Here is a 17,873-nt window from a genome sequence, read left to right as displayed (position 1 = left end):
TCCTTCAATCTCTTTATTCGTGTAATAGCCGTACTGGCTACCAACAGAAAAGATACAACAGCACATTTGTAACTCTGACCAGCGGGAGGCCTAGAACCTAAACGGCCATGCCAAGTCCCTAGAGTAACTGGCTGGGACGGCCCCAGTGCAAATACAGGGGCTTCCGGCTGCTCCCCCAAGGCAGCCCAGGGCTTGGAGTTGGATACAAAGAGCCAGCAAGCAGCTCACACATTCACAAAGTGTCTACGTGTGTAAAGCATGTGTCATCCTGAGGGATAATTGGGTGAGAGAGGAAGGCGAGAGGGGGTAGGGTGGTGGCAGTGGGGGAGAGGTGAGGGGACAGTCTGCTTTACGCATTTCCAGCAGTAGTTCATGGGTTTCCTTTCTCCTCCTCGCTGCTCTCCTTCGTGACCTCCTCGTAGACAGCCTCCGCCTCCTCACCTCCCTTCTCCGCTCCCTCCGCCGTCTTGGCATTTGGCACCCAGAGCCCAGAATCGATGCAACGCTGCATATGGTACTTGGCTTCCTGGAACGCAGAGCATGGGCTAAGGGATTTCAGCCCAGCACTCGCCCCACGGGTCTCTGCTTCCTCCCAGAGCTCCCAAAGCCCACCTCCATCCCCTGCCAGACACTGCATTGCAGCCTTCAGCCAAGGGCCCATTGCCACTTGGTTGGCTGGAGATCAGTGACTTGGGAAGAAGCCAATAGCTACGTAGGAAGATGCGATAACGTGCCTGGGAATGGACCCCAATTCACAGCAACAGAAAGCTGATGGCTCTCCTGTGCCTCAAGAGCTGGGCACTCTCGGCCTTCACCTAGGCCCCGTGTCTCCCCACCCAAGGCATACTCACCGCCGGCTCCATTTTGCTGATTGCATCCTGCAGCATCTGAACGTCTTTCGAATCGAAACACTTTTGCAGCTCCTGGGGGAGGAGAGGGCAGCATGGTGAGCTGGTCGGGGACATGGCCCCTTCCACAGCCCCGTGCAATAGATAGTGCCCAGGAGCTCACGTCTTGTCTCTTAGCTGAGCGGGAGCACAAGGCCTAGGAAGGCAGTGGAGACTGTGCACCTGGCTCAGGCACCTGGAGGCACTCCGCAGTGACCCACCCATGCCCCGGGGCATGGAGGAATGCCACCTTGCCCACTTCCCTGGGAGGGTGGTGCAGTGGCCAGGACACTAGCCTGAGGGCTTGGAAGACCTGGGTTCACTTCCCTGCTCTGTCAGACTTGGGTAAGTCAGTCTCGCTATGCCTCAGTGCCCCACCTGTAAAATGGGGATAGGGCTTTCTGACCTGGGGGGTGGGGAGAATAAACCCATCAGAGCGTCTGAGCTGCTCAGAGAATGGGGCCAGATAAGTACCCTAGACAGGATAGGGAGTGGGAAGGAAACCCTTTTAAGTGGGAGCCAGGATGCGAGATCGACACCAGCTGCTCTTGATTAGAGCGCAAGACACCTGCTGCTCAGCGATCAGGCTACTCACAGCCGGGAGGGATTCGTACACCTCCACGGGATCCAGCCCGCCTGGGCCCAGCCGTTTCTGCCGCTCCTCCTCTTCATACTCTTTCATGGCTTTCTCGATGCGCACCTTGGCACGGCCTCTCACCCGCTCCTTGAAGGCCTCCAGCTCGTCGGTGAACCCCTCCATGTACTGCTGATCGGCCGTCTGCAACGAGCAGGGAGAAGCAGGGTAGCAGAGTCAGAGGCCAGAATGTTAACGAAGGAGCCAAGATGGCACAGGATCCAGCCAGTGGCCGACCGTGGCCGACCCCAGATGACACACCCCCATGCTCAGGCTAGAGTGTGCCAGTGTAGCCACGCTCCCATTCAATCAGGCTAATTGCAGGGCTGGGGGGAGGGGAAGTGCTGCCTATTAGCCCACGTGCTTCCTTCATTAAAAGCCACCTGCTGCAGGAGGATGGACGGCTCAGAAGCATTTGTGACAGACTGACACTCTCTCCTCCTGCGGCATCCCGACAACCCATTGCCGTGGGAGCAAGCACAGCGCCACAAATACACAGGCAGGCGGTGGTAGGGCACAAGCAACAGGTGGCAGGAAAAAGTCCAGCAAGTAGGAGGGATAAAACTTACAGTCCAATATGTTCTCCGAGCTTGGGGCCCTCTGGGCACAGAGCTCTCAGGAGGCAGCTCCCCAAGTGTCTTTCAGATGGCCCAGTAACAAAGGAGAAGGATCTTCAGCTTTAGCTATTAGCCACAGTGGTGACCCCAGCCACACCTCACACTACTGAGCCAGAGAGCTGGCCATGGGAAGCTGGGCAAAAGTCAGACTGTATTTAAACCTCACTCCTGAGCGGGCCTTGGGCCCCCTCTCTCCAGAGAGGGCAGACTGAGAACGAAGAAGGATGTCACCACGTGGTATCGGAATTGCCAGACTGGCTCAGATCTAAGGTCCACATAGCGCAGTAGCTTGTCTCTGACAGTGGCCAGAATCAGAAGCTGCAGAGGACAGTGCGAGAAACCACACAGGATGTAGACATGGGGTAATTTGCCTCATGAAGATCTCTTCTTAACTTCTAATAGAGGCTGTCTCAAACCCTGAAGCAGGTTTGTATCCTTAGCAGTAACTGTTCGAATTCGGGATATTCTGGGAATCCGTGTGTCCGCTCCCTCTTGGAATCTTGCTAAATTCCTGACCTAACCAACACTCTACAGCAGGGAGTTCCACACTGTCCACTGCATTCCTCCTGACTTCAGGCCACCTGTGAGAGGGGGAAATGGGGAGAAAACAGCACAGCTGAAGGGGACTTGGAACTTACCTTGATTTTGGTGAAGAACTGTCTAAAACAAGCTCTGGGGTCCACCTTCAGGCTCTTGGCCAGCTCTAGGATGAACTGCATCACGATGGTCTGATGGGCAACCTGCTCCATCAGGGCGTGTTTCTAGGAGGCGGAAGAGAAAGGCACCTGTGGCTCTAGGGACTGTGCTGTGCGGTGCATTGCCAGCTGAGGGCATGCTCAAATTCTGACAGACCCCGAGACGCCAGCCACCACAGCCTTGCCCCTCGTTACTCAGGGAGGCAGTGGGAAGACGACACTGGCTGGCAGGGAGCCATGATAAGCGAGTCCGCTGCAGTCTGAGCCCGTGGCCCATTCCCTTCCAGACTCAGCTGCCAGGATTTCTCAAATGTCAGCGCCATCTTTAAAGCAAACGGAGGAGGCCGTCTTTGAAAGAGACACTGGCTCCCCGGGGGGCAGCTGGTCACAAGACAACCAAGGCTGACTCAGGAAGAGAATGAGCAGCTAGTGGATCAGATGAACAGCTGCTGGAACAACAGTACTGACGGGGAAACTAATGCACGAGCCATGGAGCCACTTGGGTACACACTTTCCGGGTCTCGTTCCCCCAGCACAGGTTCACTATGCCATGAGGTGTCCATTAGGGAAGGGATTCTAATGGGAAAGAGTTTGGCCCACCACAAACGTGAATGGGTCAGAACTCAGCAGGGCACCTGGGATTTATTCCTCGCTGCTATCAGCTGCAGTCACAACTCCTGGGGAAACACAGCAGCCTCACCTCTTCCACTTCCAGATCAATGCACCAGATGACCAGGTAATTGGCGGTCTCCTCACACACCAGATGCGGGTTATCAGATAGATACTTCTGGCTGTCGTCCCAGCGCCGCAGCATCCCTTCAAAGCAGGAGAGCCCCAGTTAACAGCAGACAGTCACCTTGCCACATGGTCAGAGAGAAGAGCCCACCCACAAAGCCGTTGCGGAGCCTGGACAGGGCTAGAGAGGATCAGCAGTACTTTAGGAGGCAGGATTCCACCTGCTGGAGGGGAAAGATGGTGGTGTGGTCAGGGCACTCGCCTGTGATTGGGAGACCTGGGTTCAATTCCCTCTTCTGCTCCAGGTTGTGTTTGTGACCTTGGCCAAGTCACTTAGTATTAGGTATTTAGGTAAACACCTCGGAGGATCTGGGCCTTTGTGCCTCAGCTCTCTATCTGTGCAGCTGAGCCAGCAGCAGTAGGATCCCTCATGAGAGGCTCTTTTGGTATCTGAGCACCTCACCATCTACAAGGTCAAGGGGCCACCTAAGTACCTAGGACAGATCAAACACGGGACAGTGGATTAACTTCTCCTCCTGGCTGCATTTCACAGGAACAGCCCAAATGAAGGCAGGGCATGCTGTCTTTAGATGGGGTGGGTGGGCCAGAAGCATTGTAGGAATTTAACCGAAGAACACCCAGCTGAATTTACCAAGCATATTTATTAGAGGCCTATGACTTTGGTATCCAAGCAGCAGGATTATGAAGGCAGAATCCAGTGCAGGACCCAATGATGTGGCAACATAGAGCTAACCTGCTGACTCGCCTGACCAATCAGACCAAGAGGGTCCCATAAGAAAAGACAGGCCTGTGGGAAGGCACTAGATTGGGACTCAAGAAATCTGGGGTCATTTCTTGGCTCCGCCAGACTCTCCATGTGACCCTGGCTAAGTCACTTCATCCCTTTGTACTTGAGATCCACCTCTGTAAAATGGGGCTAACCCCTCCCCACCCCAGGACTGTGGGGCGGATAGATGCACTGGTAAGTGAGCAGCTCCAGAGTTCTGGTGAAGGGCACCTGAGCGAAGCTCCAGTTCAGAATGATTAAAGTAGTGAAGAGTTAGGAGGAGGCAGAGACGGTCCAGCAAAGTCGGGGGTGGGACTCAAGAGAAGAGCCGTTCAGGAGAAAGCCTACATGCTACAGCCGGATGTTGGTTCGTACAGACCTGCAGTAGGGCTTTGTAAGTGAAGTTAAGGGTAAAAACAAGCCCCAGGAGTGGGCTGTGTTAGTAGACCTCTGGCTTATTGGTGCCTTTTACATATGGTTCTGAAAGGAGGCAGGGACCCCCGCTGAGAACACTCTGCTACCCCACACTGAACATGGGTCTCTCCAACTGCATGTGCTTTCCTTTCTAAGTCTGCAGCATGGGAGAAGACAGGTATGGTGGACATGACCCAGGTAGCCGGGAGTCCAACTGCGTTGCGATCGCTTCCCTCACCCTGCTGGAAGAGTCTCTCACAGCCTCGCTAACCCAGAGCCCTTTTCTAAGTCAAGAGGGACTTTTGACGCTTTCATTGCCTCGACTGCCAGGGAGCACTACGTTTGCAGCTGGCTAACTTACCAAAGTGTTTGATCTGCTTCTCGTACTTCTCCACAAACGTCTTGTGTTTCTTCTCTTTCTGTTCCTCCGATTCATCGTCCTCTTCAGGTTTGACGTTGAAAACACTCTGCAGAGAGAGAGAAGGCTGGTTCATGGTGCTGCTGCATCGCCAGCTGTGCTTCCAGCACAACAAGTCTGATGCCATGTTTGCAAGGCAGCTTCCCCAGCCAGACACCCACGCAGCTCCTTCCCCTCACCAGGCACCCTTCAGACCAACCTTGCTGAAGCCGTCTTTGCTCAGGGTGTCCACGTTCCAAGGCATGTTCTTCTCCTTCTTCCTCAGCTCCTCGATCTTCTTTTCCCAGCTTTTCTCTTCTTTTCTCAGCTGCTGCGCTTCGGCCTGAAGTCTCTGCAGCTCCCCTTTCCCGCTCACCGCGTCTGCCACCTCCAGCTCCTTCATTTTCTTCTGGCACTCGGCTAGTTTCCGTTTGCATTCCCTGCACCCTTTATCCAGCTCTTCTTTCTCCTTCTGGAACTGCTCCATCCTCTCCACTCGGGCCTGCAGATATCAATTTACAGCTTTTTTTAAAGTACTCTTCATCACTGGCTCTTGGAATAGAAGAGCCAACTGATTCACTGGCAAAGAGGAGAGTACAGACAGGTTGAGTAACACTGGGAACCCTCTCCTTGCCTCATGCACCACACACAGGAGATGATCGTTGGGCTGATTCGAACCCTGATAGGATCTAACAGAACAGCAATTGACATGCTGAATTACATTACACCAACAGGACAGTATCTTCTGTGCCAGAGAAGGGTTAGCCTACCTGCACTGTCATGCTTCCCAACTCATCGACTTTTCGCTTAATCCCGTATCACAGAGCATGTGGCTAATTTCTTGCCTCTGTAGAGAACTGAACCTTCAACCTCTCACTCATTGCAACGAGCCTGTTGGAGCCTTATCGTTTAATCAGACTTTTTAGCCATCTCTCTTCTGTGCTGCACTGACATTCTCACACACACAGCCACCCTGTGCTGCTAAATGAGAGCTCAGTGCCACTTAGTAGTTAGAGTTTCCCGAGGGCTTGGCATGTCTGCAGAGACTCCAATTATGCTCGACAGAGCACGCGATGCAGGAAATCAGTGTTAACCCAGAAGCAGGAGAATGAACGTTCCTCTCCTCTCCAGTATCAATTTGTACTAGCTGAAAATTAAGAGGTGGAAGAGTCCTATTGATCCCCACATCATCCACCCTCACAGGCCAGGGCAGGGCTGTTCACTACTGTACAATCTTTAGTCTAATCTAGGTGCAACTGCCTCAAGCAATGGAGTTTCTACCACCTCCCTTAGGCTGATAGCATTGGAGATTCCCTTGATATTCAACTCAAATTTGCCCCCTGTTCTGTTTCAGTCTGTGTGTCCTAGCTATAGGCATTCTAATGCTGCCTTCCTTCCAGAGACCCAACAGTTAACTACTGAACACGTTTGCTGTGTTATGTTTTCAAGAGGGTTCTAAGATCCTTAGGATTTTGTTTGCTGTTGATTGGACATGGCTTTTGCTGTGGCTGTTGGAGAACAATTTCTTCCCCCTCTGAGCCTGGAAAACAAAAGCTGAATTCCCATTTTCTTCTCCATGTGGAGAAAAACATTTATTTCTCCACATGGAGCAGAGATCCTTCCTGGGCATAACATGCTAGTCTGGAGGAAGAACACCCTAGCTGAGATACAGTTACTCACACTGCACATGCGCTCTCAAAGTAGGGATGCACAACACTCAGGGAAGGAGGGTTTGAAAAAGATCACAGTTTATTTCTCCATTGTCTCCCAGTACTTAGTACTTACACAGTGCTTTAGATTACCAAAACACTCCTCAATTAGCCACCAAAACTTCAGCTTCCCCCATCGCAGCTCCCTCTAACAGGTATTATCCCCATTTTACAGATAGGGAAACTGAGGCAGGGGAATGAAATGAGTTGCTCAGCACGAGTGAGTGGCAGAATCATTATTGGACCTCAGCATCGCATTCCCTTCTCAAATCCCTGGAATTCCCAAGGGAAGGAGAAAAGGCAAAGTGCACTGCCAACATTCTAGGACCTTTGAGAGACCGGTCGATGTTGGTATCTATACCACATATGCAGCAGAGGTGAAAAGCCCCCATCTTACCCAGAATAAAACTGGATTTTCCCCAGCGTTTGCCACTCAAACAAGATCAGAACTCCCTAAGCCAACAGGGTGGGTTCCCAGCCCCAATAAAAGGTGACTGACAGGTGATGCATTAGAAACTAAGCCTTTGCATTCACACACACTGCATCCAGAGCTCATTTATTCCATAAAGAAGGCAGGTAAGGCTGACTCAATGCCTCATCTGTTAAACTGGAACCAGTTACAAATACATGGGGACTTAGTAGAGCGTCTTACCACACCTGCCTGTCTGAGGCTTTAGTCTGTTGGGTAGTATCCACTACAGCACCTGCACACTGGTGTTACTGGTATCAGAGTCAGTTAAGGCCATGACATTGGTTTTCCTTTCTGTTGGCTCCCAAGTGCAGACTGGCTGTGGTGGAGAAAGTTACTGGAAGACTGCGGAATGGATTTCTGCCCAGACAGCTTGCTGGGGTTTCACAAGCGAGCATATGGAGACAGTAAGCCCCAGGGTTTCCTCTTGGACTCGCAGTCAGGACTCCTGAGTTGTAGTCCAGACACTACTCCTGCTTTGCTGCACCATTGCAGGTGATTCCCCTCCCTGCTCTGTGCCTCCGTTTCTCTTTCTGTACTAAGGGAATATAAATCAGCCCTCCACTGGAGGATCACAGATCTCCTGATAAAACAAAATCATAGAAATATCAGGCTGGAAGGGACCTTAAGAGGTCATCAAGTCCAGCCCCCTGTGCTGAGGCAAGACCAAGTAACCCTAGACCATCCCTGACCGTTTGTCCATCTGTTCTTAAAACCCTCCAATGATGTGGAATCCACAAACTCCCTTGGGAAGCCTGTTCCAGAGCTAGCAAGTTTTTCCTTGGGGCTGGGGCAGGGGGGCTGGCCGGGGGACGGGGAGAAGGGGCTATCGGGGAGGGGCTGGGGCTAGGGCAGGGGGAATAGGTCAGTGCTCTCCTCTCTCAACAGCGCCGCGGCAGAGGCCGGTCTCTGCAATGGGCTGAGCCCGGGGGGGTGTGTGTGTGTGTGTGTGTGTGCGCGCTGTAGGTCACGAAAGCTCATGCTCAAATAAATTGGTTAGTCTTTAAGGTGCCACAAGTCCTCCTTTTCTTTTTGTGTGTGTGTGTGTGTGGCCTGGGGCTGGGGCTGGGGCCCCGGGTTGGGAGCACAGTGGCACTGGGGCGGGCGGGGGATCTCGGCGCCGGGCGCACTGGGGCAGGGGCTAGCCGGGGGGGGGGGGAAGAGGGGGCGCCGGGCGCGCTGGGGCAGGGGCTAGCCGGGGGGGGGGGAGAGGGGCTGGGGCAGGGGTTTTGGGGAGGGCCTGGCTGGGGGGGGGCAGAGAGGAGAGGGGCTGGGGCAGGGGTTTGGGGGAGGGGCTGGCCGGGGGGGCGGGGAGGAGAGGGGCTGGGGCAGGGGTTTGGGGGAGGGGCTGGCCGGGGGGGCAGAGGAGAGAGGGGCTGGGGCAGGGGTTTGGGGGAGGGCCTGGCCGGGGGGGCAGAGAGGAGAGGGGCTAGGGCAGGGGTTTGGGGGAGGGCCTGGCCGGGGGGGCAGAGAGGAGAGGGGCTAGGGCAGGGGTTTGGGGGAGGGCCTGGCCGGGGGGGGCAGAGGGGAGAGGGGCTGGGGCAGGGGTTTGGGGGAGGGGCTGGCCGGGGGGGGCAGGGGGGAGAGGGGCTGGGGCAGGGGTTTGGGGGAGGGGCTGGCCGGGGGGGGCAGGGGGGAGAGGGGCTGGGGCAGGGGTTTGGGGGAGGGGCTGGCCGGGGGGGGCAGGGGGGAGAGGGGCTGGGGCAGGGGTTTGGGGGAGGGGCTGGCCAGGGGGGGGCAGAGGGGAGAGGGGCTGGGGCAGGGGTTTGGGGGAGGGGCTGGCCGGGGGGGGGCAGAGAGGAGAGGGGCTGGGGCAGGGGTTTGGGGGAGGGGCTGGCCGGGGGGGGCAGAGGGGAGAGGGCCTGGGACAGGGGTTTTGGGGAGGGGCTGGCCGGGGGGGGGCAGAGGGGCAGGGGTTTTGGGGAGGGGCTGGCCGGGGGGGCAGAGGGGCAGGGGTTTTGGGGAGGGGCTGGCCGGGGGGGCAGAGGGGCTGGGGCAGGGGTTTGGGGGAGAGGGGCTGGGACAGGGGTTTGGGGGAGAGGGGCTGGCCGGGGGGGGGGCAGGGGGGCTGGGGCAGGGGGGGAGAGGGGCTGGGACAGGGGTTTGGGGGAGAGGGGCTGGGGCCGGGGGGCAGGGGGCAGGGGCTGGCCGGGGGCTGGGGCCCCGGGTTGGGAGCACAGCGGCACTGGGGCGGGAACCCCGCCCGGGCCGGGTCTCTGCAGGCCCGGGGCGCTCGCTGGGGGCGGGGGCCGGGCCGCACCTGGTGCCGCCAGCGGAAGAGGCTGGCCGTGTCGATGTTGGGGTGAGTCTCATCCTCGTCGTCGGACACCTCGATGTGGTCCCAGACGCTGTAATCCACCATGGTGCCGCCGGGCCGCGCCGGCCAGGCCCTTCTGGAAGCCTCCGCAGCCGCCGCGGCGCTTCCGCCCTCGCCCTGACTCACTTCCGGGGGGGGGAAGGGCTTCGCCCGCGCCACCGCGCGTGCGCGGGCCGAGGCCGGGCGCGCCCGCTCCCCAGCCGGATACGCATGCGCAGAAGAGGCCGGCGGCCCTCCGCAGCGGCTACTGCGCGTGCGTAGGAGGACTTTGGCCGCCGCACGGGATTCCGCGGCCGCTCAGTGCGCATGCGTCCCCCCTCCCGCGCCCCACCTGGCGTAGGCCTTAAAGGGCGACGCGCCGCAAATAGGGCCTGAGGGGTCAGGGGGCGGAAGGCTCCCGCCCAGCTGTGTGCACGCTGCAGGGAGGGGGGAGCAACCTCCCAAAGCCACAGGCAGCGTGGGGGAGGGCCCCCCCCCCAGTGATGATGGCCCTTTGCTGGGGGGGCTGTGGAAGCCCCAGCACCCCCACAGAGAGCGGGGTGCCCGCCGTGCCAGGGGCTGCCCCCCACAGCGCGGCCCCCTGCCCCCCGCCCCGCCGGGCCTACGCGCGCCAAGGCAGAGCCAGGCCCGGGAGCGGGGCAGCATGCCCAACTCGGGACGTCTCCCAAAAGGGGGGTGGCTGTACCGGCCCGCTGGGTTCCTTTGCCCCGGCGGGGTCGCGTGTGCCAGCTTCTCCCCGCACCCGAGGGCTAGACCTTCGCCTTCGGAGAAAGTCTCCTGTAGCCTGAGAACGCCGGGAGCCGGAGCTTTGAGGAAAATCCCAAATATCGTGAGACCCTCGAGGAAAATCCTGAGAATCGGCAGCACGATTCTCTCACCTCAGCGCGTGAGGTCTGGACCCTTGTTCTTGCAAAGCCCAAGTCGCCCATTAGACCTCTGAGGTCAGCCCAGTCTGGCAATGGGTTCCCTGAGGACAGCAAAGCTGTGAACTTCGCTCCCACAGGGACAGCACCTGCGTTTGTACTGAAGCTCCCTCAGAACTGCTGGGTTCGGGCTGTTCTGACCCAGGGTGCCTTTGAGCCAAGTTTCCCTTTGAGGCTTAACCTGCCACGTGGGGCTAAGTGGTGTATATAGGCAAAGCCTCATTGTTTTAAGGGAGGATGCACCCATTTCTGTCAGCTGAGGATCTGGGCATCAGCATGGCAGCTGGCAGCTGCACCCGATCCACAGAGGATATAAGGTTTGTCATCCCCCCTTGGGAACTGGAGCCAGATTTGGAATGGACTCTCGCCAGGAGCAGGATCAGTCCACTCTGCTACCCTACAGCAGGGGTTCTCAAACTTTTTCTTTCTGAGCCCCTCCCTGTGCTATAAAAACTCCACAGCTCACTTGTGCCCCAAGAACTGTTTTTCTGCATATAAAAGCCAGGGCCAGCATTAGGGGGGTAACAAACAGGGCAATGGCCCAGGGCTGCACGCCACAGGGGCCCTGCGAAGCTAAGTTGCTCAGAATTCTGCTTCCACCATGAGTGGTGGGGCTCAGAGCCCCGGGCTTCAGCCCCATGCCATGGGGCTTTGGCTTTCTGCTCTCGGCCCCAGCAAGTCTAGTGCTGGCCCTGCTTGGCGGACCCCTTGAAACCTGCTCACAGCCCCCCCGGAGGTCCCGGATGACTGGTTGAGAACGACAGTGTGCTGCAATATGAACAGAGAACTGCACTTAACCCTGCAGCCACTGGGGGTCTCCCTGCCACAGAAGTATGGGTGCAAATATTCTTGGCAGAATGGCCATCAGATCCCTTCCTAACCCTAGGGTGCAGGTTTGGGACATGGCCCACAGGGTATTCCTCAGTGTCCCTGGCACTCTGCAGTCTCCGGAGCTGGGAAGGGTGAGAATTGACTCCTTTACTCTCAAGAGGCAGAGGAGGCTTCCCAGTTTGCACCCCTGCAATCCCGTAAGGGGCATCCCATTGGAAAGCAATGAGGAAAAGCTGTGTCTGACCTCAAGCGGCATTGTGCTAGGTAGCAGCCTCCCTCCAAGTCAGGAATGGACAGCAATGACCAATGGACATGGGGGAGCAAACCCCAAATACAGCATGAAGCCCTCTCCTGGTGGGTTTATCCCACCTCTGACAACGACCCAAGGGAGCTGGCTTTTCCTGACACGTTGGCAGCACGTTGTACGGCTTGTCATGTCACTGAAGCGAAGAGAGCTACCCAGCTCTGCAGTGAGGGCTCAGTTCCCAGTCTCCCTTACGTGTCATGGGGCTATTTCCACCAGGGCCAGTTGCTACCCAATGAGAATGGTGCTGGATTTTTATATCCACTTTGCACAAGTGCGAATGACCGCACAAAGTGCAGGGAAATGGAGACCCTGGCATGCTGCCTCGGCCACTTGACAGCACGTCCTGACTGATGACCCTGGAATAGAACCAGAGGAGAATATTTTCCTCCTGAGCATCTGGGATCCAAACACTGCTGTCCTTGCGCAATCGAAAATACCTCTCATTTTCAGTGCAGGCTCTGGCCCCAGAGTCTCAGCCTCACGCTGCCTGTCTCCTTTCCTTATCCGCTCTCTTAACACCCCTGGTAACAACAATGCCAATCAAACACAGCATTGAACGCAGACAGCCTTGACTAAGCAACTCTGTGAAGAGCTGTCACAACCTCATCAGCTCTGCATGGAAGGAGCCACTACTTGATATTCTAGCCTTCAGCTGGGTGTCGAGACTGTGCTCCATGCTTGACAGGGAGATGACTTCCTGAGCCAAGAATCTGCCTCCCAGGTGTCAGCACTTGTTGCAGGGATTGTGGGGGATGGATTGTGGCTGGGCTCAGCTGGTCTAATTGCAGTTAGGAAGGAGGGTTTATGGAGGATGGAATTTACTGGTGCTTTGGGGTTTTGAGAGTGTTGGAAGTCAAACAGGAAGGATGGGCCATCCTCCAGCCCACAAACTGTGTGGCCAATAAACAGATGCTGTATGCTGCTCCAGAGGTGGCTACTTTAAGTGGAGGGTAAAATGATCCTTGTGTGGCCTAGCAGACAGGGTGCTGGACTGGGCCAGAATAGCCCTGGCTTCTATTCCTGGCTCTGGTAATGGCCTGCTGGGTAACCTTGGACAAGTCACTTCTTCCCTCTGTGCCTCAGTTTCCCCATCAGTAAAATGGGTATAATGACAGTGATCTGCTTGGTAATGCACTTTTGGAGCTATGTAAAAGCGAGGTATTATTGTTATGGACCCCCTCGGAGGGGTAACTAATGCTCTGATCATCTCCTCTGGAAGCTGCTAGAGAAGCTCAGGGTGGTGTTATCCTGCTGACTTTTTGCTTTGTTTTGGGTTTTTTACTTTACCCTCTAATCACTTACACCCTCTGCTTCGAAATCCCAGCACTGACCCTGTGATGACACCTCTTTCCTTTCCCGTCAGGGGCTGATCCCAGAGAGCCTCTTCTTCACTCTTCCAATTCGTCTTATTGCCCTGGAGTGGCAGCTTCGCCCTCTGAGGCCCTGACCCCACAGTGATTATGCATGTTACGTTAGAAGCAGGTGAGTAGCCCCTTTGAGCTCAGTGGGTCTGATTCTGAGGTACTCTGTACCTGGGGCAGGCATGGATGGGGTGGAGAAGATGGCTTTAAGCATCCCTGTGTGCGCCTTGTATTCCTGGGCCTCCATGGTCCCTGTGTAAGTTAGAGTGGCCGAAGGGCTGCTCTAGCACTCTGCCTCCCAGCAACCAGGGGAAAAGGAGATGAGCCGTAGTGCAGTGACCCTCCGCCTTCACCTCTGACCTTCCCTTACTCGGGGAGCAGGCAGGGTGTACTTGCAGAGCCTCTGTACTAGCTGGTGAGGCCCCTGCATGGGGGAGGATTCTTAAGGGGGTGCATTTCCCCCCACTTTAAGGCCCCTTTATGTAGCCGAACTGGCCTGAAGGAGCCAGAGTGTAAGTGAGGTTTCACACACAGCAGCAATCCTATCTCTCCCAAGTCAAACAGATGCGTAAGTCTTTGCCAGATTGGCGCCCAGGTGCGTGACCTCATCACTGTCTCCATGGCAACAAGATGTGATGTCATACATGCAGGGCTGTGTCCTCGTTTCCCACAAGTCTTGCCGCTAAACTGACAGCCGCCAATCTTTAAAGCGACGACTGCAGTTGGTTCCTGAGCACAGTCTCTCCCCGGGCTTTCAATTCTTTCCCTCTTGCAGGGAGCAATGTGACCAGAGAGAAAGCGGCTCAGGGGAGACCAGACCACAGCTCTGGAATGACCAAAAAACGGAAACTTCATCTTGCCACTGAGACACCTTTAGAAACTATCCCTGGGAGGAGGGGGGGAAAGTTTTGTGCTCTGGTTATCTGCAAATAATCTGTCATTTCTGAGGAGATGAGACACATGCACGCCAGGGCTGAGGAGGTGAGTAATCCCCACTATGACAGAGATGACAAGGAGCCTTCACCACTCTTTTCTAGTTAGAAATGATCAGGCTAAACCCTCGGGATCAGGAGTTCGAACAAACAGCTATGCTCTGGGAGACAGCAGCTTGGGGTGTGAGCCTGGGTTTGCTCTCTAGCAAGCTTCCTAGAACCCTGCACTCCCTTGCACGGGGCTAGTTATTGCTAGGATTAAAGGCAGTGTGACCTAGAGGGTAGAGCGCTGAGACTTGGGAGACCTGGGTTCTATTCCTGGCTCTTACACTAGTAGCATTATTGATAGAATCAGGATCCATTGTGCTAGGCGCTGTACAGACAGAACAAAAAGACAGTCCCTGCCCCAGAGAGCTTCCAGTCTACGTATAAGACAAGAGATGACAGATCGGTACAGACGGGGGAGTGCAATGAGTGAATACTGGTCAGCATGGCGGGGAGTGGTCTCTGCATACCAGTAGCCGACTATTGCCAGGTTGGTTGTTTTGTTGCTGGATCACCTCGGAGCAAGTCACATTGCCTGCCTGTGCCTCAGTTTCCCTAGCTGTCAAGTGGTGATAATGATATTTATCCCTTGATAGCCATGGACGGAAAGTACCGGGTATTAACCCAGTTTAGTTAAAGTGCTGGAAGCCCTTGTGTGGGCCCCCTTTTTCTTGTGGTTTAAGGCCTTGGGAACGTTCACCAGTTTAATTTCAACTGGATTTAGCTAAACTGCTGCAAATGTGCTGTGAGGTCGCTCTTATTTCCGCATAAGAGCGGCTTAGCTTCAGTCCCCCATTAACTCCAACTACACCACAAAGAGCCACTTGTAAACTGGATTAAGAGCGTCTACTTGGCTGTTTCCCACCAGTTTAACTGAACTGACTCAGTTCTGGATGTAGACAAGTGGGACGGCAAAACAAACTCCTCCTGCTCTGCTCTGCTCTGCGACACATCTGTACTGCTACTCAGATGGCAGGTGGGTGGCTGGGACAGCCCAGGGCTCCGAGTCCGAATTATGCCCTGCATCATGTGCTATCATTTACACCAGAGCAGGATGGACCTGTTCTGATCTAGAAATGTTTCCCACCATGCTGCCCTGGTGTAAGCGCAGAGCAGCTGAGAGTCAGGCCCCAGGTGGATCTGCAGGGGTCAGAACGGATAGGTTGCGATGCAGAAGCTCCATGCTCAGAGGACACCTGCACTATCCTGAAGCCTGCTGCCCCACATTTAGGGGTTCAAGTCCATACTGAGCTGGGGAGGGCAAGGCTGGCTTTACAACCCCTTTACTCTGGATTCTGGGCTGCTGTGGGGCAAAAATGGCTCCTGACGTAAGACAGAGCAAACAGGTGCCCATCAGTGGCACAGAGCAGAATCCATGAAGCACCAGGTTATCCAGGCCTGCCCCCAATCTGCCCACAGCAGCCGCACGCTGTTCTTGGGTGATGAGATTCTCTCCAGTCCATTGTGTTGAGTTTATGTCCCATTTGCCCCTGCACACCCCCAGAGCAAGGGGCAGATTCTGTCTCACTGTTAACAAGAGATCTGATAAGTCAGGCTATTTTGCATTCCCCCCCCCCCCCGCCCCATTAGTGCCATGAGCTATTCTCGGTCTGCGAAAACCCTCACTGAGCTTGCTGAGCGATGCCTCGGTCACAGGGCTCCTCGCCTCCGAGTGACCATTGGCCATGATTAATTTTGTGACGTAGTGACTGAGAACTTAACTGAGATCACCAAAAAGATGTCAGATAATATAATGCAGGAGTGACCAAACTTACTGACCCTCTGAGCCACATACAACAATCTTCAGAAGTTCAAGAGCCGGGGCACACCTGCCAGGACTCGGGGCTTCAGCCCCACGGGATGCAGCTGTCGTGATCTGGGGCTTCAGTCCCACTTCTGCTGAAGCCTTGAGCCCCAGCAAATGCACCCCGCCTGGCAGAAGCCCCGAGACAGCCAACAGGAGGGGCGTCGTTTCGAGCCCCGCAAAGATCTGCAGGTTGCGGACTTCACGCAAGTCGAGCACGTCTAGGCCTAGACCTTGTGGGGAATGAGGAGGTGGCCGGGGAGCAGGCAGTGCCACAAGCTGCTGAGGAGCTTGGTTAGCGCAACAGAAGGCCGAGCCTCCCGTGGAGTTCTCTCCGCAGGCAGCTGATGCTTATAAGGAAGGGGAAATGAGGGGAACGAGCGCAGTGCCCTGGTGGGGTGCAATGGATGCAGCAGGGTTCGTGGATAGGGCGCTGAACCAGGAGGCAGAAGGTGGTTTTAGTCCTTCCTCTGTCACTGCCTGGCTGGATGAGCTGGGGCAAGTCCCTCCTGCTCTCGGTGCTTCTGTTTAGCCTGGAAGCATAACTCACGGCTCCGGGTGACGTGAGTCTGCGACAGCCTCCAGCTGGGGAGTCTGGCTCTTCAGCACAAGCTACAGAGACGTGTGTAGGTCTCTGGTCCTATCCCCAGTGCTCACCTAGATGGTCACAAAAGCTCTTTAGGGTAACGCTGTCTCTTGTTTTGTCTGTGCAGCGCCCGGCACAGTGTGGGAGCCAGTCTTGATAGGGGTCTGTGCAGTGGGGACCTGGTAGGGGTCTGTGCAGCGCCCTGCACAGTGTGCGTCTTTGTCAGGGTCTGTCCAGTGCCCAGCCCAAGGTGGGTGTCAGTTGGGGGTCATGCAGTGACAGGCACAGTGGGGGCACTGTTCTAGGTTGGGGTCTGTGCAGCACCCAGCGCAGCGAGGGGCCCGTAGGGGTCTGCAGTGCCTGGTGCAGTGGGGCTCTCATCTCCGTTGCGGCCTCTAGGGGGTTACAGTAACTGATGTACTATTAAGTGTCTGTTGTGGCTGTAAATTGTTCACGTGACAGCTAGCATGAAGAGGCAGGGGCCAGAGACGTGGTCCTTTCCCCAAGACCTCCATAATGCTGCAGAGTAACCGCTTAATTGTATTATTGATCCAGGTTAAGCCTTAAGCTGTTTGTCAGAAGGACTCTCTCCCAGTAAAAGCAGCCTGGATTGTCTTGTCTCCTGATCGATTGCATGCTTCCCTCTGGGTCAGGGCCTGGCACAAACAGCCCTGGCTGCAGCTGTGTAGGACAGCAGCACCTGTGCGGGTAGGGTCTGGGGCACAGAGAGACTAAGTGACTTGCTCAGAGTCGCTCAGGGGAGTCAGTGGCAGAGCCAGAAATTGGACCCAGCTTTCCTGGGTCCCAAGCCAGCCCCCAAGTCATCAGCCCAGTCTTCCTAGTGCCGTGAAGTCATTCAAGCCCCCCAGTGAGCTGGAGCTGGGGTTGGTGGCGGGGCGGGCCTCTGGCTCAGTCACCAAAGCTGCAGCGCCTCGCTCACCACTTACCCCAGCTCTGAGTGGCGTGAACTCTGCGAGCTTTTTCATCTCCCTGGACTCATTTGAGGATTCCTTGGCCGCTTAGCAACTCCTGCTTTGCTTCGCCCTCCCTTCCTGCTTATGAGATTGCTTCTCCCCATGCTGAACTTACCTGTGGTTCTGCCTGTGGGGCTTGGAATAGATTCTGTTCCAAGAGGGAAACAGAGTCACAGAGCATTGTGCGAGTGAGGAGACCCCAAACGCACAGCACCTTCCCCGTGAGTCGCCCACCTAGGGCTGAGGATTGCCGGATGGGGAATGCCCTCTGGCTGAGCCTGGAGCCGGATAGAGAGCGGAGTCCTGCAGTACCATCAGCCTCCAGTAACCAAGGCCAGGAGCTCTCTCTATTATTTGCATTAGGGTAGCAACTGTGAGGAAGGACGGCCCAGTGATTAGGCACTAGCCAGACACATGGGAGACCTGGGGTCATGTCCCTGCTCTGCCAC

At 56.0% G+C, this 17,873-nt stretch overlaps 1 protein-coding gene across 1 annotated transcript; it reads right to left on the bottom strand.

Annotated features, from left to right (window-relative positions):
• CDC37 (cell division cycle 37, HSP90 cochaperone) lies at nt 1-9,789 on the bottom strand. The gene is made up of 8 exons (XM_077838568.1): nt 9,605-9,789; nt 5,387-5,668; nt 5,131-5,236; nt 3,534-3,649; nt 2,777-2,899; nt 1,483-1,665; nt 852-923; nt 1-526 (listed from the first exon to the last, which is right to left on the bottom strand). The coding sequence occupies exons 1-8, from the start codon at nt 9,704-9,706 to the stop codon at nt 371-373; spliced, it is 1,140 nt and encodes a 379-aa protein (XP_077694694.1). The 5' UTR covers nt 9,707-9,789; the 3' UTR covers nt 1-370.
• Nucleotides 9,790-17,873: the final 8,084 nt, after the last annotated feature.

This window comes from Eretmochelys imbricata, chromosome 20 (genome assembly GCF_965152235.1).
Source record: "Eretmochelys imbricata isolate rEreImb1 chromosome 20, rEreImb1.hap1, whole genome shotgun sequence".
NCBI lineage: Eukaryota > Metazoa > Chordata > Testudines > Cheloniidae > Eretmochelys > Eretmochelys imbricata.
The sequence above is the reverse complement of the archived record's forward strand: the minus strand, read 5'-3'. Positions and strand labels throughout refer to the sequence as shown.

Bases quoted from the DNA above. Each gene is read 5' to 3' on its own strand.
- CDC37 (XM_077838568.1), bottom strand. From the start codon at position 9,706: ATGGTGGATTACAGCGTCTGGGACCACATCGAGGTGTCCGACGACGAG. The intron at 5,669-9,604 runs GTGCGGCCCGGC...TGATATCTGCAG, and splicing joins TCTTCCGCTGGCGGCACCAG to GCCCGAGTGGAGAGGATGGA. The intron at 2,900-3,533 runs GTGAGGCTGCTG...TCCGCCTCCTAG, and splicing joins TTGATCTGGAAGTGGAAGAG to AAACACGCCCTGATGGAGCA.